General features: G+C 42.6%; 1 protein-coding gene across 2 annotated transcripts in view; it reads left to right on the forward strand.

Annotated features, from left to right (window-relative positions):
- The window catches only part of LOC121865425, a 101,208-nt gene that overhangs the window by 66,991 nt on the left and 10,217 nt on the right, over positions 1 to 24,000 (forward strand). For both annotated transcript variants that reach the window (XM_042364808.1, XM_042364809.1), the window contains exons 2-12: positions 1,945 to 2,082; positions 2,795 to 2,867; positions 4,377 to 4,485; positions 5,851 to 6,016; positions 6,412 to 6,671; positions 16,958 to 17,057; positions 20,928 to 21,112; positions 21,567 to 21,762; positions 22,235 to 22,468; positions 22,830 to 23,023; positions 23,305 to 23,529. In XM_042364808.1, the coding sequence (XP_042220742.1) occupies positions 1,945 to 2,082; positions 2,795 to 2,867; positions 4,377 to 4,485; positions 5,851 to 6,016; positions 6,412 to 6,671; positions 16,958 to 17,057; positions 20,928 to 21,112; positions 21,567 to 21,762; positions 22,235 to 22,468; positions 22,830 to 23,023; positions 23,305 to 23,529 (1,880 nt within the window). The remainder of the gene's footprint in view (positions 1 to 1,944; positions 2,083 to 2,794; positions 2,868 to 4,376; positions 4,486 to 5,850; positions 6,017 to 6,411; positions 6,672 to 16,957; positions 17,058 to 20,927; positions 21,113 to 21,566; positions 21,763 to 22,234; positions 22,469 to 22,829; positions 23,024 to 23,304; positions 23,530 to 24,000) is intronic.

The following is a 24,000-nucleotide window of genomic DNA, read 5'->3' on the forward strand; positions in this document are numbered from 1 at the left end:
CAAATCTTAAATGTAAAAAAAAAATATCGAGTTAGGGAGAAAAATATTCCCCTAACAGAGGTGAAATTTTTGTACCAGGGGACATGACACGGGTTATATTTATCCCATCGACGTACAATTATTGTTTCCTAGACACGTATTAATCCAAGTATCCTGCCACCATCTTGAACTAGTTAACCTACACCATAACACATCTTACTTTAGGCAACAGTGAGCGCGGTACCACAGGGAACAGACAGACCTTCATGTAGATTATGTCTTTTAGTGGGGGACAGCCGGGAGTCTTGTCAGTGAGTCGCTGAGAATTAGAATGCATTATTAAAGTACTTCGGAAATGAATGGGGTAGGTGAGAGGGTCGTGTTGGAGGAGAGGGTCGTGTTGGAGGAGAGGGTCGTGTTGGAGGAGAGGGTCGTGTTGGATGAGAGGGTCGTGTGATAATCCACCAACTCGATGCACATCATTCATAGGTCTCGGAAAAACAGAATTTAGTGATTTGAAAAAATAAAATACGTTTTTTTTCCCACATACTGAAACTTGCTCATATAACCCGAGTGTATATGGAGAGTGAATTTACTGTGGCCCGCTTCTGAGATTTTAGAAATGGATTTAAGTAAGGCTTTGAGAATGTGACGTCCAAACCACGACCGACCGTCATGAGTGAAGACTGAAGTGGATAACCTCTTTAGATGATGGTGTATTTGCATAACGACTCGGCCAGCTCAGAGAACCCTGTGTGTGGGTGCGTGTAGGATGCATGTGGGTGCGTGTAGGATGCATGTGGGTGCGTGTAGGATGCATGTGGGTGCGTGTGTAGGAGGGGTGTGGGGGGGTGTGAGGGTGTGCAGGTGGGGTGTAGGTGGGTGTGTGTGTCTGTGTAGGATAGGTGGTTTTGAATGTGCGCGTGAGACAATCAGAGAGAGAGAGAGAGAGATGCCTACGGATACAGACTTTTCAACGCCATACTCAAAAAGCATTGTAATAGCCTAACACCTCTTAGAAACAATAACTCCGGTACCACAACGAACGCATCGAAAATCCGAATCAAAATTCAATCTGAACGAAATGAGGATGATTGCCGTCCCACTTCACACACCAGAAATCCAAAACAAATTGAAAAAAAAAGAAAAAAAAGGAAACCTGTCACTTGTGTAAAATTCGGGCGCGGAAGTCGTTAATGTCTACCCCCGAGATCCGAAACGAAATGATAGCAGCTGTGATTTTCATACCGAGTGACAAGGACGAGGTCTTGCATGAATGAGGTGTACATGTTGCACCTACGACGACGACGACGACAACAATTACTATTACTCCTACTACTGACTTCCTCCACCTCCCGACACACCCCCTTCTTATACTCCAACCTTGACGACCTCCCCAGCCCTCCCCTCCTATCCCCCCCTCCCTATCCCCAGCCCCCCTCCTATCCCCAGCCCCCCCTCCCTCCCCCAGCCTCCTCCCTCCCCCAGCCCTCCCCTCCTATCCCCCAGCCCTCCCCTCTATCCCCCCAGCCTCCCCTCCCTATCCCCAGCCCTCCTCCTATCCCCCATAATAACGCAGCCTTGTACAGTATATCCTTACATCACCTTAAGACCAGAAGAGTATTGTGTTGTTCCGGCAAGTGTTCCTTTGTTCCGACAATTGTTCCTTTGTTCCGGCGATGACGAGGAAGTTGGTCAAGAGTGTTGTTGTTATTTTCTTGTTTTGCTTCTCCATTTAAATTAGTGTTCTATTTTGTTAGTGTTTATGTGATTGTTTTTTCTTTTGTTTTGAATTGGTCTTTTATTTTTTTTATTTAATAATTATTTGTTTTTGTTTTGTTACACTGGTAATGCTTTTGTTTTGTGTATTTATATATATTTTTTTAATTTCCTCACCCACCTACTTCCATCACCCAGCTACCTCCACCACCACCCACCTACTAACTCACTCTGTCTCTCCTGCAGGTGGCGAGGCTGCAGGATACTATGGGGTGCGGATGGGCAGTCTGGTACCCCTACAGCATCAGGTGAAAGGGGAAATATATGCTGTTGACTCTCGCACCATCCACATCAGAGGATTTTCCTACGACGGTTCTGCTCCAGGTATGTGCTCATGTATGTGTGCGTGCGTGTGTGCGTGTGTGCGTGCGTGTGTGTGTGTCTGTTTATTATTTTTCAGGTAAGATGTTAATTATGAGAATTTAATGGATATAACTTCCTTGATTTACATTAAAATTGCACAGGTAACTTTATCAGGGTTTTAAGAATCTTCAGGTGATCCCAGGTAAACTTTATAGATTAAAAAATCACCGAGGGAGCGGAGGGGATTTTCTTTCGTGGCCTAATAGGGTTATATTCTCAGGGCTTGACGTTAAATTTCAGTGGTGGAACTTGTAGCGTTAAAATTAAAATGCTGTAGGTAGTTTTTCAGACCTTTAATTATTTTATGTGGGGGGCTGTATACAAGTCTGTTCCTATGCCGCCAGCCACACAAATGGGTTTATAGAAGTAACGCAGGAAAATAGTACAGGTAGGAGAGGAATAGGTGGGAGAGGTGAGGGATAGGTGGGAGAGGTGAGGGAGGGAGGGAGGGAGGGATAGGTAGGAGAGGTGAGGGATAGGTAGGAGAGGTGAGGGATAAGTAGGAGAGGTGAGGGATAGGTAGGAGAGGTGTGGGAGAGGCAAGGGATAGGTAGGATAGGTGAGGGAGGAATTAAGGTAGGACATGATACTGTTCTAGAGTGATACTAGCGAGAGTGTTACAATACAGGTAACAATAGACAAAGGATGTACTAACTCCGGCTTGTGTTTCCAGATGCCTTCTTCTACGGTGGTACGAGCGGCCGCCCCAGTGACAGAGGCTTCATCATCCCGGACGAGAACGGCGGGTAAGTTCTCTTGTCTGTTTTTCTGTTCCCTCCTTCAGGAAACAGTGTCTCCATATGTGCCTTTAAAATCTCCTGGAGAGCCTTAAGTCCTTATTGTATACCTGTGTCACCTGTGTGTGTTTACCTGTCACCTGTGTGTGTTTACCTGTCACCTGTGTATTTAACAATGTCTCCTGTTTGTTTACCTGTGTATCCACCTGTCTCCTGTGTGTTTACTTTTCATTTGTGTGTTTACCTGTGTGTTATATCTCGTGTAATGAAATGTTGCTTCATTAACACACTTCATTACACAATCTTGTTACCTGAGCACTACCTGTCAAGTGATTTCCTTAGAAGTTTAAAAAGATATATTCATTTAATAAGGTAAAGTTGAGTTTTTTAATATATCCCAGTAGAATAAAAGCCTTGGTATCTATCATCCATATCTATCTGTTTATCCGTATTTTACCATTTTAATTATCCAATCCTTCCATCTGTCTTTCTCTTTTAAATTATTTGTTTGTGAACGTCATTTCATTCCTAGGCATCTTCTTTTTCTTCTTATTTCTTCATCTTCTTATTAACATCTCCAACGCCATACCAAGTACCGTAATAACACACACACACACACACACACGAGTCACGATAGTACCGAGCAAGGTGTTAGTAGTCGAGGACCTAACATCAAGCGTAGCAAGTGCTGTGAAGGTGAAGCCGCCCACCTTTAAGCTGCCCCTCGTGAGATATGAACATCCAGACTCCAGTATACCAGAATGTGGTTGCCTCGAATATGCATTACAGTAGTTGTTTATTTATGTTTCAAAGTGCTGGTGCTAGTGAGAGTATGTACTTGTGTCGTGTGGGGTAGGTGGATGTGTTGGTATTCTCGAGTCACAATAGGTCGCGGGTGGCCAGGTGTGTAGTGGTGGTTGTTATTGTCGCACTCTTTTTGGTCGAGTAATAAAGATTACTGGGCCTCTCTTCCCACCTTCAACCTCCCTCCCTCCCTCCCTTACCTTCCTTCCTTCCCCACCCTCCTTCCTTCCCACCCTCACCCTCCCTCTTTTACCCTCCCTCACCCCACTGTACTCATTCTCCCGGATTTACAACAGGTCACGTCAGGGGACTACACAACTATGCATTATTCATCGCCCCCCCCCCTCCCCTCCCCCAAATTCTCGGGAAAAAAAATGGGAGTTAGCTTGGGAAACATTGTTGTTAACTCAAGGGGGAAAAATCAGAAAAGTTTTCAGAAAGTACTCGGCTGGAACCTGGATTACTGGCAACTGTGGAAATTGTTTTTGTGGTGGCGGCATCCGGTAGTCTCTCATTCTCCTGAGTGTCTGGAGTCTAGATACGGTTTTATCCTTCTAATCTTTACTTGGCACTTTTCCTCAGTTGTTTACTTGTACACCACAGTTGTCAATCTCCCACCTACTCTGTTTCTCCCACCCACTCTGTTTCTCCCACCCACTCTGTTTCTCACTCTCCCAAATTGACCTGGTAGTAAAATTTGACCCATCTTTGCAGGACTGATCCACTGGGCCGCTACAGCAATCAGGACGTCACCCTCACTCTGCCGGAGGGAAAAACACTGAAGGATCTCAAATGGCTCTCTGTGTGGTGCCGCGCCTTCGCTGTGAGTACCCGGGTAGTGACACACACACACACACACACACACACACATGCAAAATACACGTGCATATGAAAAACGCTGTTAAAGTTAGGTTAATATTTGATTTGGTTAAGTTAGCTGTGGTTAGGTTAGGTTAGGTTAACTTGTTTATGGTTAGGTTAAGTTAACTGTGGCTAAAATCACTTGTTAATGGTTAGGTTAAGTTAGTAGTTGGGTGAAATAAGCAGGGATTCCTATAATCTTCAGGTGATATTGTCAGCTTATAGTGCGAGACAATGTTATTGATTTCCTTAAGACCAGGACACGGTAGGGAGTCACCTAGGCGTCGCTGGAAGCTTATGAAGACATTACTTACATTACTGTACAGTTAATTTACCTTGCTATTTTTTCCGTGGATTTTACCTGTTCAGTGACCCTTTGACGACGATGTTATAACCCTTTTACGATGTTCTAACCCTTTGATGACGATATTATAACCCTTTGATGACAATGTTATAACCCTTTGATGACGATGTTAAAACCCTGTAAGGACAATGTTTTAACCCTTTGACGACGCTATTTTAACCCCTTGACGACGCTATTTTAACCCTTTGACGACGATGGTTTAACCCTTTGACGACGATGGTTTAACCCTTTGACTGCGATTTCTTAACCCTTCAGGACTCAAAGGGTTAAGATATTATATTAACAGACTAGTATTCAAATTGGAGTGGGGGAGCCACTCTTTGGATCACGTGAAGATTAGATACCTTGGCTTATTTCACCTGATAGAACACCTTTACGCTACCTGGAGGGTTTGGCGAAGTTAGGTTAGGTCAGGTCAGGTCAGGTCAGTTCAGTTGGATCAGCATTAGCTTGGTTAATATTAAAATGACATAAGCTAGGGGTGCCAAACTTCACGTTGCTCGCTTTATTGTAACACTGGCAGTAACCTCGTTTAATTACAAGTGACTCCTGATTCCCTCTCCCCCCCACCCGTTTCCCTACCTAACCACTTAACCTCTTTCTCTCCTTCACTTGAATTACCGGTATATAATTTCAGTTTCCTTACTTGACTTCTCGACTTATTTGTTCTTTCATGTAACGTCTGACCTACTCCACACCACCTTCTCTTCTCCCTCCTCCTCTTTTTCCTTCTCCTCCTCCTCCTCATATTCTTCTTCCTCTTCTTCCTCCACCTCTTCTTCCTTCTCTTCTTCCACCTCCTCTTTTCTACTAGACTTCCTTCTGCCTAACTGACAATAAACTCCATTACCAATCTCTATTAACCTCTCAACATGACCCAGAACAAAAATTACTCCTCTATTGACCTCCGAAGATGACCTATAATGCCACTACCTCCCTCTCTTGACCTGACCTCCTTTACAGATCGACTTCGGGCACGTGATGGTGAACAGCAACCTGAACTACCCTCGGCCACAGAAGATCGACGCACTACCCTCCCTGGAACACGGTGTCTCCTCCGACAGGATCGTGGTGGTGGACGCCCAGACCTTCCTCATCCCCAACTTCAGTTATGATGGCACTGCCCCAGGTGAGTAGAGAGGGTGGGGGAGGGAGGAAGGAGAGAGATGGGGTAAGGAAAAGGGGCAGGCAGGGAGGGAGAGAGGGAGAGATAAAATAAAAGGGGGAAAAGGGTTTACAGAGGAACAAGACAAAGTGAAAGACTAAAGAAGAAGAGGAAGAAGAAAACTCAAGAAGGTACAGTATTATAGAAAAGAGATGGAAGATTTAAGAGACCTGTCTAGGATGTATGTATGTATGTATACTTGGTGCAAAGAATTAAGTACTCTCCAAGTCTATATATATATATATATATATAAACAAATGGATATAAGAAGGAGCACTTTTATATAATATACCCTTACAAGCATGAGAGATCACGACGTGACTTATGGGAGCACCAGTTAATGATAACATTTCTTGCAGATGGTCACTTCTGGGTTGGCAAAGGTTCGACCCCTGGTCCCTCAGGCCAGGTGGTCCCTGACGAGAATGGGTCTGAAGAGCCCCTGAAGCTGTACTCCGGCAAGACGATTGTCATTACCCTACCTGGCGACTTGACTGTCTTTGACATCGACTTTTTGGGTGTGTGGTGCCGCGCCTTCTTGGCAGACTTCGGTCATGTCCGCATCCCGAGAAATCTCAATGTGCCGCCCTCCCTCAAGATGTTGGGCGTCGCCCCTCAGGTAAGACCTCGCCCCTCCTCCCTGCCTCTGAACCTCACTTTGAGGCTTTGGCTTCCCCACACTAACAACTTTTTTGTATTTTTTCCTTTTCATTTTCTAACCTGAAGAAATGTATCTATTAATCCATATTAAATATACCTACATACGTTCCTACACGTAATCAACACAATTACCTACATTAATCTACTTGAGTGTGTCTGCAGCACCATCTCAGTGCTCCAGGCAACATCACAATTGTTTAAATTGAAATTTTTTATAAAGAAATATCACTATGAAAACTACTTCTTTCTTGAGCTGCATTCAATAACTCGCAATATCCTTCCACCAGAGTGTGTGTAAAGTTCCTTGTGACAACTTCACACGACATGAGAGTATTTGCAAGACGTCCTCAGGAAGTCACTTTGGCAGTGGTTTAAATCATTGTTGGTCTCGAGTATCGGAAAGGATGTGACCTCTCGCAGTCCCTGAGTTTATGACGCCAGACAATATTACGTTGGCGGCGCTAACAACCTTAATGAAATAAGGTGTTGCCTGATGCGTTCATATCGAACTGGGCAGAGGTGCACCTTACCGCTGCCTCCTCACACCTGAGGCACAAACTTGCACGTCAGGATACGGGATCTTAGTGTGTTAGGTCACCTTATGCTGGGTTTTGGCAGGTCCTGCCAGACAAGGTTTTGCTGCATCAGTTCACATCTGGTAAGGGAACAAATGCAGACAAATGTACTATTGTGGCAGAAGTCAGTCTGTCTGAGTGCCTGCTACATTTGTCCTTTTCCAGAGATGAACTGTTGCAGGATAAACATGTTCACGAAACTTCATGCAGATTTAGACCAACAGAAACTATGAACAGAACAACAAACTGAAGTCTGTGTCAACGGTTATGGTAACATATGTAGGTCATGTCAAATATGACAGTGGACATATTGTGTGTTGCATCACTTCTTATTGTTGCACCAAGGTTTTTAAATGTTAAGGTACATCGTGTCACATCAAATTAGGTCGATTACCACCAGGTCACATGTGGTCAGATCACCTTACACCAGGTCATGCCCAACCCTGTCCTGTCCTATCACTGAAGGTTCTGTTGTTCAGGTTCTTCCTTCACTTTATTAACGTTTCTTCTTTCCACTGTCTGTTCATTAAAGCCTTTGGTTACATGTTATAGTGTGTGTTGTGCTGTGCTGTGGTGTGTTCTGTATGTTTACCTTTCCTTACCATTACAGTCTTGCATGTACAGTGACCATCACACATTGGTCACCTTGCCCACACTGTCCTCCTTGTGTGTTCATCTGTCACTTAACGTTCTTGGTGCCTCTATTTTTATACATAAATAATGCTGATATGTAAACCATCCACTTCAATATCTATCCTTTGTTTTCCTAGTGTGAGAAGCAGACTGGCTGTGGATAGAATGAGGGGGAATGTATGAGCCATGGGTGGAATGAGCAGGCGACTATAGCGAGGGATAGGTGCGTGTGTGTGTGTGTGTGTGTTGGATGACCAATAGAGGGTATGATCCTGGGGCGTGTGAGTGGAATAAAGAAATTGATTGTGTAACTCGGGACTGTGTGTGTGTGTGTGTAATGACCACAATAATGTTTGTGGCTTGATGGTATCGAGAAAGAGATGAGTGGCGAGTTGTAAATGAAGACAGAGAGAGGGTCATTTTGACGTGATGTGAGCGAATGATTAAAAAAAAAAGTTATTCCGAGTGAAGTGTTTGAGAACGAAAAGATTTAATAAATATTTGTATAAGTTTTGATGTATGACTCGTCCACCTTGTGATTGTGCAAACCTCTTACTTGTGTCATCCTTTCCCCTTTTTTCAGTCGTCAGGTTACTCCTACAAGCCACCAACTGGCCGCCCGTCTTTCTCCCACAAACCTCAGACTACTTACCAAAAACCTACTACTTACAGACCCAAATATTCACCCCCAACTCGACCTCCTACTACTCGGAGACCTTCTTACAGGACGGCCACTAATGAGCCTGTTACTCGGCCACCTTACTCTCCTCCTCCTTCACCATATACCACACGGAGACCTTCTCCTTACAGCTCTCCCGTCACTACACCCAGACCGTATTACCCGAGACCCATAACTAGATCACCTGTGAAACCCACCACCACAAGTCGACCTTATTATATTCCTCCTCCCACAACTCGTAGACCTGTAAAGGCACCAACAACGCCGCGACCTTTCTACAAGCCTCCGACTACAACACGCCGACCGTATGAACACCCTCCCACAACTCGTAGACCGTATGCACCACCTACGACTACTCGTAGACCATTTTACCGACATCCACATTTCAAAACGGCATCACTGTTCCCTGGTGCACCGGCTCCCTCCCAAAGACAACTTACCGATGACTTAGAATCTTCGTCCAGAGGCTACAGTGGTGGTGGCCATCCATCAGCAGAGAGGGAGTCTTATGAGAATGACTCTTCAGAGGAAGTCAACATAGGGTCAAGATTCCCTCCACCTCTCTCTTCTGCCGCAGCTTCTCACTTTGGGGCTCCGTCTCATGCTTTTGGACAAAGTGCCAACAGACCCAAGGGGCCATCAGCGTCAAGCGTGTCTGCAGTTGGCCACAGGTTCGGCTCAGGTGCAGCCGTGTCCACCAGCTCATCCGAGAGAAGACCACCAGCCGTCAGCAGCTTCAGTTTCAAAAACGGAGGGTCTTCGACGTCATTCAACATATATGGTTAAGCTTCATCAAGACTGATCAACATACCAACACGAAAAAAGATAAAGCAAACCATTTCTTGATTGTGCACCTCATCAAAACATTCCAACCAATAAGAGATACAGAAACAATAAGCTTAATACAACATAGTTGTTCTGGCCAGATAATGTTTTAGAACAAGTCCTACACTAATGCCAACTAAACCACCAGTAACTTACCATTGGACAATTATTCTCTCCGATATAGGAATCCCTTATCTTAGTCACGTGATCTGTGTTTACATCACCATGGAGGACAAACTCGCCGTCTAGTGAGAATTGACTAAGCCCGTATCAATATGGCTTTCTTTCCATTCACCATCTTAACTGAGGAATCTTACCTCCTGCCAATTAAACATTCACTTCTATTTATAGATGCTACTCGCTGTCACTGCCATTACCTGTAATTTGGGGGATTTTTAAACTTTGTAATTCACGAAGAAGTTAAGAATAACTTAGACAAAAACATGAAGGGCAGCGACACTACAGTTGTCAGTTAATCATTAATTATCACACCAGGTCGTTCCACCATTAATAAATTTCTCGAGGACTTGTGTTAGCAGTTTCATGCTTCTTGACAAGCTCCTTGTAAGCCTCTGATTTTTATTTTACAACTTAATATTTCGTTTAACATCTCGCACACAGTTTATGCATAAATTGAATAGTGAATAACTCTTAAACCCCTTCACTGTGGGGATACCCTTTAATATTTTACGGTTTTACTCGGCACAGAGTGAGCCTGTACACAAGGGGTTAATAAACAGAACTTGGGGCTAGACTGACACAAGAGAGTATTGGCTTATTTATCAAGTTGTGATGAGCTTCAACACACTCGGGGAAGTAAGAGTGCCGGTTGATGTGCGTATAATGCTGCGGACGTGTTGTGGAAATTACCTGTGCCTTTAATAAATAAGTTTCGAACATATGCTTCTAAAGCTGCATAATACCCCACGGGCCCGAACCACCATTTTTAACACCATAAAGTATTTCCGGGTTTCTGAGATGCAATACTGCAGTTATGGGATGCAGTTTATTTTGTTTTTTCTTGAAATTTACTTCAAAACTTATTTACTCCCCCAAAAAATGTGAAGTTGTTTATCTTACCAGCCTTAGCTATCTTCATAATCCTAGTTACTCATCCAAGCCTCCAGAATACCCCCCATCATATTTTAACTGAAATTGGGAAATAACCAAAAAATGTCCTGCTAAAAGAATGGTCGAGTTTACATGCAATTTTCTTGTTTTAGTGAGGAGTTGTTAATTGTTAAGCTGCCATGGGTCTCGCTACACACTACTGGGATGCCAGCTAGTAATCTCACATGCAGTAAATATCAAATGATTCTATATAGACAATTGTTGTTCTTGATAATTGTGTCAGCCAACATAGACGAGGAAATCCATAGCTGATGTGAGGAAACAGCGTGTCGCCATTACAAACTTGACCTCCAATATAGCAGTACAGTATAAACAAAATATTACACGATTTAACTACCAATATGGTGGTCTAAACAAAATATCACGTGACTAATCTAAATAGAATGACCCAGTACCAGCAGCTGTAATGGTAACCTTTAACATACAGTACAGGCTTGTTGCTCTGCTAATGTTGTTCGTCCAATCCCACGTTGATTATGGCAGAACATTACAGTATTCAGCCCACAGACCATGAGAAGACTGTGAAAAAGAACAGATCATCAACACAAACACTGGGATTATCAGGTGTTAAAATGGTAGTAAAAGTTAAAGGTAAAAAATTGAAAGGTGTGGTTAGTATTGTCATTAGCCAAGCTTAGTGAAGAAGCAATGAAGCAACAGTGTCTGACTTCTCTATTGCTAATCTTGTTTATGCTTAATGTAAATTGTTCTCTGACATAAATGACTGGTAGTACAGTTAATTTCATGCATTCCATTACGACGTAGTTTTGGAATAGTTATTTATATATTTATCTAAGGTATTTATGTAGGCTATTTATTCAGGTTAATTTTTATTTATTTATTTATTTACTTATTTATGGGGAGAGGTATTATTGTACTGTAATAAGATTTATGCTGATTAATTTGTGTATTCAGTTGCCGACTTATTTGATAGATCATTTCGCAGTATTTAAATTGAGTGCATCTGTTTGTACACGCAAACACACACACACGCAATCGCTATACATAACGTTGATGTAGTAATCATAATCTGCCATGCTTGGCTTCATGTTTAGGTGGAAATACAGTGAAACGTGGTAGAGGCATCACAATACACATCAGCCTGCTCACCGCCTTTGGATAATTACTAAAAACTTATTGTGTTTGCTTTAATTTGGTTCTTATTGTATTAAATCGAGGTTGTTACTGCATTAAGTATAATTCTTTGGTGTTGTAAGTATCATATGACTGATTGTTCCAAGTAGAATGGTATTTTTATTACTTTGGTGTGTGTCATCATACTGGACACTCACACTAATGGTCCGCCAGGCTGTCTCATCATACTGGACACTCACACTAATGGTCCACCAGGCTGTGTCATCATACTGGACACTCACACTAATGGTCCATCAGGCTGGGTCATTATACTGGACACTCACGCTAATGGTCCACCCGGCTGTAGTCCGTGTGAAGGGTTGTGGTGTGTGGCGCCTCTATCACTGCTTCTGTTAGTGGAACAAAAACAAGGTTGTTCTCTTGAGTGGGAACACTGCTCTCTACAAAACAAATACTATACTTTTTTGCCAAATGCCTTTTCTTTGTTGTCTTGTATAATTGAATGATCTTGGTCTTATTTCTAAGGTTATGTCAGGGGAAGAACACGGTCCTCTACATATTTTTATTTTGGTTTGTCTTCTACTTTTGTTAACATAATTACGTTATAGGAATAATATTAAATGCAAAACTACCATGTATTTTTTTCTCATGACTTATAACCTAAATGCTATAAACAGTGGTCAGTCTAGTCTCTGCAATTGGGCCAAGAGCAAGGTATTTCAGATACCAAGACCTGCTTAATGCTTATACTTGAACCCTGAAAGGAGTTTGTCTGATCAAAAAGTGGAATTAACCCCAGACATACAGAGAGGAAGGATGTCTTTCTAGGGTTTGTGTCGAACTAGGATTCTAAAGATGCAACCATGTTGTTCAATGGTTACTGATCTTTCTCTTATACACAGGAGGGGAGTGTACTCTGTGTTGAATGTACTACACCATTGTAGCTCTTACTGGTAGCAGGGATTTTTATTTTTATTTTTTTTAAGGTACTGGAACTTTTGCCAGAGTTGTCACACAACTCGTGCATGGCTTACCTGGAACTCTGGCTGGGGCTCTCCTGCAACTCTTGCTAGGGTGCTTATAGAATCCACATATATTTCAGGTGTTTAAAGAATTATTTCATCTCATTGAAACTGCAATGTACAGGATGTCTCGGGAAAAAAATGTATACACACTGCTTTACAGATTTTCGTAGATATAGGGTGAATGTTGGCATTACAAGAACAAGATTATTGTCCCCATTTGTTGTGCGAGTTCTCACAAATGAGGAAAATATTGCTCTTGTAATACAAAAGATTCATACACTCCATGAAAAACTGTAAGGCAATATATATGTGTGTGTGTGTGTGTGTGTGTGTAATCTTTTTTGTGAGACATCCTGTATTTTACAATTTCTAACGTATATTTTTTCGGTACACCCTGTATATATGTTGTTAGGTTACCCTTTTTTTTATGTCTTTATTAGAGCACGTTGCCAGCGGCCTTATAAACACAATTGTCTTCAAAAATTTGTAATTTGTTTTCCTGCTAAACGTTCTCCCAATTAGTAGTATTCTTAACATTCTCTTTACATTTGTTAATATTTTCTCATTTGTTTTATTAACGATGCAAAAGTCTGCATTTTTGTTTGTTTATTTACACTATCATCATTTTTCCTTTTGTGTTTGTTATTAACTTGCCTTCTTCCTTCCTTATTTTTCCTCCCCCAACCAAGTCATAATGAGAGGAAAAGAGAGTGTATTTATCATAAATTTTGGAAGCTAATCTCATTTAGTCATAAATTCACATCATTAGTGGAATTTTGGTCCCAAGTTTTCATGGTTAGTTTCACTTTTGTGCATTAAACCATCAGGTTGATGAAGAATATAAACAATGCTGTGTGTCACGGTCTGTTCCTGTAAGTCAGAATTGTCCATAAGCTAATGAGCTCTGTAATCAAGTAATGTCTGTCTGTCTGTCTAGTCCTGTAAGCCTTAGTTGTTCATAAGCAAATAATATCCATAAAAAAAGCAATATCTGTCTGTCTGGCTTACCAAAGTTACTCATAAACAGACGATCTTTATAATTAAGTAATGTCTGTCTTCATTTGTAAGTTTTTTAAGTCCACTCATTCATCAATTTACAGAGGAAGTTCACACTATTCGGTGCAGATGGTGTCTGTGGGTGGATGGTGTGTCATGTGCCCTTCTGATGGGTTTTTCCGCCTGCCCTCGCACCCACGTCTCCCTCCTGTCCTTCATTCTTATTTTCTTCAACATGTGCAATTCCTCCTTTTTTTATTCTCTAACACCTACAGCTTTTCTGCAGTCGTTTTACATTTTCTCTTACTTCTGCATCTCTTCCTGGACACCTTCGCCCTATATATTCAGGTTTGTTTCTTCTCGTTCTGTAACGTCAACAACCCCAGAGAATTAGAGGTTTGTTTTGTTTATGTAATTGTGAGGATTGTAAGTGCTTGTCTGCAGTGACTAAGTTATGGGCAGTTGATTACCACGCCCATATGTCACCATGCGTAGCCTGTCAACACGCCCACATGTCGCCCCGGGTAGCCAATAGACACACTCGCCTGTCACAGCGAGAAGCCAATCATCACTCATCTACGTCAGCAGGGTGTAGGTGCGGGTCCCCCATGCTGTCGATCCTTTTACCCTCGGGTCTGCTCCCCCACTCCTGACTCTACCTTCCTTGTTTCTTTTTCCCCCTTTACCACTCGCCCATCTTTTTACTTTCTCCTTCTCTCTATCTTTCAAGAAAAGTATTGGTACACATCTCTTGGACGTTAACAAGGATGAGTAAAGGGACTTACCCAGTCTCAGGTTCACAGAAGGTGATGGGAATGGCCTCTCTCCTTGTCGATGCATAAGTGGATCACTGATAAATAAATAAAATATGTGATTAGTAAGAAGAATACTGATAAATAATGTTTGGCAATTCCTTTATCTGTGTACAGTTCATTCTCTCCCACTGTGTGTTACCAGGAAACGAAGTCGGTAGAGAGTGTATTGTAAAGAAAGATCGGATTGTCATAAAAGGTTTTGTGCTGTCGATTTTTAAGTTTGTCTTAGTTGTGTAATTCTTTAAAGACCAAATAAAGCATAACATGCCATAAGTATGGTACAGCTTTAGGGCGAAGGTCTGGTGTATGTAGATATATACAGTGACGAGGGAATTTTAGTTTATATGGATGTAAGTCACACACTTAAGTTACACACAGCGACACAGAAATTTATCCTCACTGCCTTGGTATATTTTAAGAATCTTGTGTACCAGTGTATTATAGTATTGAAGTAAGTCCCTGAGTCTCCAGCCGTATTGTGGACCATAAGCGGTTTAGTGTCACAGGTGTATGACTGTAGACCCTCAACCACATTACGTCAGAGCAGTTTCTCCCGAGTGACTACCTCCTGTCAGCCTCTGATCTCCATCTGGAGGTTATGCCTGTATGACCGACGAGGCTATTTTGATCAGCACCAGGTGAGATTATCAACAGGATCACATGAAGGTTAGACATCCTAGATTATTTTAACTGATGAATAAACACCCTAACATTAAATGGAGGTGATTAATTATCAGGTGAAATGAACTGGGGTGCCTAATCTTCATGTGATATCCAACATAATGATCTCTACTGAAGGAGTGTTGGATCCCTGCTTTTACAGTTTCCATGATGTAGAAACAAAAGTATAAAAAATTTCAATAAGAATGCTGAAGTTTTCAAGAGCACACAACACTAATGAGACATACTGTATTTCTATAAGATGCTAATGTAAGGCAGTACTTGGAAAAGTCCTTTAGTAAACATGGGATAGATTGTTAGAAATAAATGAATATCTTGCACTCCTGACACAGGTATTGTTTGTCTTGTGAGTGACAGAGCAAGAGATAGCTTGTATGTATACTGGTTAAGTTACACTTTACTGTATATCTTCAGTGCGTTGCCTCTCTTTCTCTCTCTCCTAATACACAACACACTCCTGATGACCAATAAGGATCGTCTCTAGGGTACCTTATAATTGTATAGGTTTGTATGAGCAATGTCAAGGCTGAATATTGCACAATAATCTTGCAGAGATATCTAGTATAACTTAACGTAGACGAATATAATGTAAATATGCTGAAGAAAAACTCAAGAAAATTAATCTGAAGAACTCGCGGTTGAGGCATCATAAGCTAATAATTCTCGCTCGTGTCTTTCTTAGCGTTTTAATTAAAATAGAAACAGTTAAAGCCTCTGGTGACAGAAGGCCGACAGCAACAAGATCTTGGCTCATAAAAATCATACCACAAGTTGTTTAATAGATTACTTACTCTTAATCACTTATATTTAATGGGTCATATATGGAGTTCAAAGATAGAATGATGTTTAAAAACCGTACATGTGTGTGAGTTGTGTGTGCGGCCCTAAAAGTCAGGGCAATGACAGCTTTTAACCCCACAACATAAGTACGTTCCTCCTTCTCTTCTCTTCCCCCCTCCTCCTCCCTTTCCCCCCTCTTCCTCCCTTTCCCCCCTCCTCCTCCTCCCCTTTCCCCCTCCTCCTCCTCCTCCTCCTCCTCCTCCTCCTCCTCCCCTCCTCCCTTTCTCCCCTCCTCCTCCCCTTCTCCCCTCCTCCTCCCCTTTCTCCCCTCCTCCTCCCCCCCTCCCTCCTCCCCCCCCTTCCCCCTCTCCTCCTCCCCTTTCCCCCCTCCTCCCCTTTCCCCCCTCCTCCCCCTCCTCCCCTTTCCCCATTCCCCCTCCTCCCCTTTCCCCCTCCTCCCCTCCTCCCTCCTCCTCCCTTCCTCATCCTCCACAAATGTGATGGAATATCCCCCCTCCCCTCCATCACTATATAATTTACTCGGCAAGTCACTTAATGCCAACTGCAATATGGAAATGTGAGAACCTGACATTTGAGAGAGAGGTGACACGTGGTGGTTTGTGAGGTGGGACACACACACACACTTACACACACACACACACACACACACACACACATTGTCTTCCGTGTATATGTAGTTCAATTAAAGTTGCCTGTGTATGAATGCTGAGTTGACATGTAAGTTGACCCAAGTTAAATTGTAAATTGACCTGGTTTGGTCTGTAAGTTGCCCTCTTTGAGATGACCTATACTTTTCGAGTTGACCTGTAAGTTGACTCGAGTTGACCTGTAAATTGACCTGAGTTGACCTAAGTTGATATGTAAGTTGACTTCCTATTGAATTGACCACTTTTTGCATTGGCATACATCAACCACTCGAAATGACCTCTTATCTGACCTAATTGACCTCTATAATTGACCTCTTGAGTTGATCTGTGTTTTTATTACAGACAAAGCTCAACTGCGAGGTGCTATGGGACGACCTGGCCCTGGAGGTGCGTTGGGCTGTAGCTGGAGAGAGCATTGTGATGCAGCTGGTGGGCCGGATCAGTAAGTGTACCCTCTGTTTGTTTGTTTGTTTGTGTTTATATACCTCATGTAGGGTATAATCAGTGATGTGTTTGCTTATACCTCCTTACTCTTAGTGTACTGTAACTCGCAGCAGATTCTAGAATACTTGAATTTAGTTATAGCTCCCAGCATAGCACTTACTCCAGCTCGTCAAGAGGTCATAATTCTTGTGTTCATTATGTCTTTTTAAGTTCATTTAAGTCCTAGAGATTAATGCAACTAAGTATGGGTTACAGACTCGGGAATATAGAACTTAAGTACTGTATAATCAATTTCTCCTCTCTCTCTCTCTCTCTTTCTCTCTCTCTCCATGACCAATAACTGGGATCGTCGTTCAGTGAGGCCGCTGCGGTACACACACTATATCGCTGTCTGTATCTCTCACTGGGTCTCGGATTAAATCCCTGATTGTCTCCTCTTAAATCCTGGTGTATCACATACCGATCCATGTTATATAGAGTCGCTCGCCACCACTGTCAACAAGGCTGCACTCCTGCCCGACCATCCATTATTTTTCGTCTAGGGTGACCGAGCTGTAGTATAACCATCTACAAAACAAACATTCATGCGGGAACCTTATAAATGATGCGCTAATGAGGTTATATTTATTTTACGTAAATAAGTAATAATTTATGGTTAATAATTATCCTTGCTAATGCAGTTTTAATTTAATCATACCTGATTTGGTTAAAAGCACTTAAGAACAGGTTAGGTTAAGTGAGAATAAAGGATGATATGTATGGGGTAGACAAAGGGTGACGTGTATCTCGGAAGAGTAGATGTGCGGGATCACCTTCAACACCCACGTCATCCATAGTTTTTCACCCACGCACCCCTAACAAGGCCGTTGTGCAAATGGTGGCCGAGCTGCTTCGGAGAATCTCTGTTTGACTAACAGATTTGATGTCGAGGCCACACCCTGCCGAGGGGGATCCCGGTTTGTTTTACGGGTACAGTGCGCATGTTCCCCGGATGAGGTGGGCAGTTGCTTCCTATACACACTCCTGCTGACAAATACCAGCGGTTTGATGTGTACATGACTTGTGCCTATAATAGTTCCCTCACGACCTGGATTGTCTTTGTGTCGAGGCATCCTGGTGTTAGATGCATTCAATATCAAAGATGGTGTCAATTCGTTTTTGTTTTTTTGTCATGTTATGAACTTAGTATTACTATAAAAAAACGTCTATGGTTCAGGTTCCTGGGAGCACCAAGGGGACAGATCAGTATAAGCAAATACGGTACAAGAATTTAGTTGGAGCGAAAGGAAATCCTGAATTAAACTCCGTCGTAGAGAGTTGACTAATAGTCCAGTTATCAAGAGACTCCACAGTCAGTACCCGATATAAACTTAAACTGCCACAATAAAACAAAGAAATGGACCAATAAGCGATGGCTGCTGGAGACAAGCTCCCACTCGGGGATTTATGCAGGCGGACAATCACAACGTCAATGTGTAAGAAGTTCGACTATCCCATCAGCTGGGGGAGGGAGGGAGGGAGGGAGGGAGAGAGCCATTAGGCAGATCCGAAGGGGGAAGTTCCAGTAAGTTATATTGACAGTCGACAGACACACTAGACTCTGAAGGTGATGTATTACTCTTGATGAAATGGCTGTGACACATTTCAGGGTGGTTCTGTCGTTTGTAACTCCCTGAATATAATTAATGTCCCAGGTAAAACAGACGATCAGTATACACTTCTACTTTCTGAAACTTGTATGTTGACAATTGAGTAGCTAGAGATACGAGGCCATTCTTGTGAGCTTTTGTAAGTGCCTAGGATTTTTTTTTCAGTTCAATGCCTATATTGTTACCAAAGTAAACTGGGTCACCAATGATAATCTTCGATACTTTTGATAATTTAGATAATTATGTTAAATTGATGTACACCCACAAAAAAAAATATTCGCCACCCGTGTCATATTGTATCACGCCGTAAAGGTGCTGAATAATTTTTTAGTGGGTGTACACATTCCCTCCAGATGTATTAAATTAAGAGTGGGAGACGTTTTATATAGCTTTGTACTATATCTATTCTCTATTAATACGAAGAATTGAATACTAATTTCTTATCTTGGTTTTTTTAAACCTATTAATCATGTCCGCTCTAGTTGTAACCCCCGCTGATTGAGGAGTCAGTGGAGGGAGGGCTTCTGATTATTTATTATCCTTCGCTCAAGTCAATTAATGAGGAAATAAGTTAGCAAATTAGGTCTGCGTCGGCCTGATCTACGTCGCTGTTATCCGTTGTAAACTCTTGATAGATTAATTCGGATTTTTGTCCCCCGAGAGACACAGAGAAATACTACAGACGAATGACTCGCCAGATCTGCAATGTCGAGTTACAGAATGAACCAATGGCAGGCCAGATCCATGATGACGGGTTAGTGAACGAACCAATGGCAGGCCAGATTCACGAACTCCAACGTAAAAATAGAAAATTATTTACTGTCGTGGCACAGGACTTTACATTATAGTTTAGAGTTACAATGACATTGTACATTGTCTTATTCTTTTCTCGGGTAAGACATCGCTAGAGGAGCTCACACTAAATGACTCCAGGGATCACCTCAAGCCAGAGGGAATTTATTTTGTCCCACAATGTTGCAGGGGAGAGGGAAGGAGTGGGTGGGTGAGGGAGAGGGAAGGAAGGAGAAGGCGAGTAGGAGATCTGGTAGCACAGAAAGAGAGGAGGAGAGAGGGAGGAAAACTGATAGAAATGGTGAAATAAGAGGGAGGGAGGGAGAGAGAGGGGAGGGGAAAATGCCAATAATTTCCTATCATAAGATTCCAAACAACTAGCAAATTCTCCAGAAACTCCCCAAGAAAGTAAACAGAGACAAAAAAACAAAACAAAATTGTCTGTACATACTGTGGCAAAAAGGAGATGGAAGTATAATGTTAGGGATCTATGACTTAACATTGTAACATCCACTATTCATGATCATGTTAAACGTAAATAACTCAACTGTACACCTGAACATGAGGTGGACAGGAGAAAATGAAGAAGGGAAAAAAAGATGGATAAGAGAAGATATTTGATACATACTTGGTTTTGAATATGCCAAATGAGCCAATGAGCACCGGGTTACACAGCTAATCGTGCCACGTTGAGCGGCGCCGAGCCCGCCACAGGAGGGAAGGATCCAGTTCATTGTTTCTCGGTGCTATTTTTGTATAAAAAGGAATATTTAAAGTGACAATGAATTTATCGGAGAGTGACAGTGTTGGTGAAGAGCGTTGGCATGCTAGAAAGTGAAGTCATGACCCATCTTTATGGGAAAGAACTATTGCAAAGTGACAACGTAATGTCGTGAGTGTGTGCCAACAGTCAGGACTCTAGCGCCATATCATACTTGGTTGTGGTACAATACTGCTTTTTACAGCATAACTGAAAGACGTGTGAGGACTGTCTTGACCAGAAGAGTGTCTCACCGGCCAGTAGAGGGGGATAAGCAGTGTGAGGAAGATCAGTGCCTTGTTGTTTTCACAGGGCTTCTCTACACCTTGATATACCCTTTTGCAACCTGAGGGTTTTAATTGTATTGCTGTTTACATACCCTTTTGTAGAGTAAGAGTTTATAGAATGATAATACAGTACTGTGTAAACCCTTTCTATTAGTAAGGGTTTATAGAGAACCATGTATCCTTAAAAGGGTTTACCATAAGGGACATAACTCCTCCCCCCCCAAAAAAACTTCATACGTTTTTTTTTCCATGTACTGTACTCTCTTACCTTCATTCAGGTGCTTATGCCACTTCCCTACATCCTTCCTATATTTATTCAGGTACTGACACTATTGGCCAAACACCACCTGGGTACTGACCCCACTTTACTTCTCCTTCAGCTGACGGGCAGTACATGGCATTCGGCACATCGGGAGAGCTGACGAGGTCGGTGATGATAGGTGGTGACGTGGTTGTGGCTTGGCTTGACCAGCTGACAGGACGAGGTGTGGCTGAGGACTACTACATGTCGGCCAAGGCACAGTGTCAGGGTGGCCAAGGGGCGTGTCCTGACAACAAAATCACCGTAAGTAGGGAAGGTGGGGCGAGACCATTCATTTGAAGTCAGTACATGAAGGTAAAGTAACATGTACCGTAAGTTAAGATCACCTGAAGATTAGGCAACAATGCTTATTTTACATTATGATTAAATACTCTTAACACCACTTGGATATTTTTTCCACTTTAAAAAAAAAAAAATTACATTTGAGAAGTGATGTAACTCGCTATAATCCCATGACACAAGAGGCGAAGGATCATACATTTTCGCCAAAAAAATATAGACTACAGTATCTTTACTAAATAAACAAGTTAGTTTTCACTTTCCCCAAATGGTTTTTAATAAATTACGGAGGAGACAAAAACAATGTTTACAGATTATTTGTTGTTTACAGGAACTAATGGTAGCTTTCAGTTGTTTACATTTACAGCAAACTTTTCTGACCACTTCCTTCATATCCCCCCCCCCCCTTCCTCCACAGGGCAGCAGTAACAATGTGCGCCTGCTGAACGCTGCCCTCATCAACGACTTCACTATGTTGACCTTCCAGCGCCCTCTCCGCTCTGTCGACTTCTCAGACGCCCCCATCCTCACTAACGGGTCACAAGCGGTCATCTGGGCTGTGGGGCCTGTCAACTCCCAAGGCGACACCTCCTACCACACCCTCCGCCTCAGAGGTTCTCTTTTGTGTGGCATTAAGTCTTGAGTCAATATAGCCTCAACATAGTTCTTTGTACCAGTGTGTCCAGGTCTAGAGAGCCCTGACTACCTGTTTTATCTGCTCAGAATTACTTTTTGTTGGCAGTTATTAACATCTGTCTATCCCTTGATATAAGATTCTGTATTAATTAAGACTCTTAGCTTTTGAAGAATACACACCGTCTGAGATGAACCTTATGACAATTCACCCGAGTTCTTTTAAACTTATGTGATGCAGCAGATAGACACGGACACTCGGAGACTGTGAGAGTTGAGGCTGTAGTGTGTCACACTCTGAACTCGTATGTTTTGGCTATAAGCAGTAACAGTAATTATCTTGAGTGTTTGTATTTATCATATTGTTAGGATAGAAATGCTATGTATGCAATTAATTCTACTCAAAAATTTTATTGAAAAATAATTAATCTGGTTACTCTCCAACCATCACAGGCGACATGTTTGTTGACTTCGGGCGAACTCCACAGTGGAATTGTCCCTTGCCTGAGGACCAGAACAGCCAGAGCAAGACTTCTACCTCCAGGGGCCCCACCAACCCTGCCCCCGCCCGCCCTGCTGCCAACCCTTGGTTCATCCCCCCCATTCCCTGTTATGAGCCGGAAGACGGTGTCCTCTACGCTCAGATTGGCCCCACTGGAGGAGACAACGGCTATAACGCTATCACTGGTAAGGTGGAGTGCCATCACTGATAAGGAACCACATTGTCACTGATATTGTTAAAAAAGGATTTTATGTCATATATTATATCCATGGATTAGAAACTCGAGTAACTGACCGTTAGGATAAAAATTTATTTTAAGAAAAATCAAACTGAGTAACAAGTGACATCACAGACTAGGTGGATTCCAAAGTTCTAAGAAACTACTGAATAATGCTCCAGTTTTATTTCTTTATTTCTCTACCCTGATTGCCAGTCGTAGGGTGGATGAGGTCCCTTGTGTGGGTGTATGAGTGAATGTGTGAAAAAAGAGACCTGTTTGTAGCCCATAAATTACCTCATCTCCTAACACTATGATCCGTGTGGCAGGTCACGTCGGATGGGGCATCTCCTGGTACATCAACGGGCTCCTCATCCCAGAGATAAACGTGGTGCGGGGCAAGACCTACACTTTTGTGGTGGAGGGCGGCTTCGACCCTGAGCGTCCCTCCCGCTATCACCCTTTCTACATCACCGACGACCCCGAGGGAGGCTACGAGTTCAAGACCCCGGCAGAGCAATCTGTGAGTATACCTTCGGGATCTTTGAGTTTTTCTTGCTGGATTCGCATGTTAAACCTGAGTTGTCCTTGATCTCCATTTTAATGAGATGGCTAAAGAGGAGGAAGGAAAGGAGGCAAATTTGATCCTTTGTTGGGCAATGAAATCTTGGTAGAGCTTTGTTTTATAGGGAATTCATTCAAGCATAGAAATGAAATGCATGTATCATGAAAAAAGAAAATTAATGCCCCTCATATGATGGTCAACACAAGCTGGCATGTGTCAATAATACATTGTGTCAACAGCGTGTTAGGGTGTTTGCGGGGGTGGGGCAGGACCGGGACGGTAGCCCTGTACCCACAGCCTACGGCCGCCTTTGTGAATGGAACGAAGACCCCAACCAACCCGCCAATGCCTTCAGTTCCTTCGGTGCCTACCAAAGAACCTTACAGCTCGACTGCCAAGAGGGACAACCAGGCATACTACAGTGGACTCCAGATGCGGCTACGCCAGACACTGTCTACTACCAGGTAAGGGTGACACACCCAGGTACTTCCTAATCTTGTAGGTGGTACTATAGTGTAATGTTCTGCTGTCTGTGAATTCTGAGGCTCGTCCTGCTGTGTGGCAGTATTGAAGCCAACACAGGTGTCAGACACCAGAAACACCTGTATTTTCCAATTTTAGTTTCCATTTCCTTAAGGATGAGCGATGCAGAGATTGCAACAATTTGTCAGGTGGAGAAAACAATCTCCACATTTCTTTCTAATATTAAAAGTATTCTTTTGTCAACAGAAGTTTTGCATAATATATTTTAATATTAAGTACGATGGAAGGTGATTGCTGTTAATATTTCTTAGCGCATTATGTAGTACAGTACAGTACTCGCAATTAGGAAATATACTGCATTAGGTGGTCATGGTTTTTACACATGAAAAATAGGTCACATTGCTACTTAGGGTGCATTAGAAGTGTTAGTGAGCCTATCTGTGGCTCTAGTG

This window comes from Homarus americanus, unplaced genomic scaffold (genome assembly GCF_018991925.1).
Source record: "Homarus americanus isolate GMGI-L3 unplaced genomic scaffold, GMGI_Hamer_2.0 scaffold25483, whole genome shotgun sequence".
NCBI lineage: Eukaryota > Metazoa > Arthropoda > Malacostraca > Decapoda > Nephropidae > Homarus > Homarus americanus.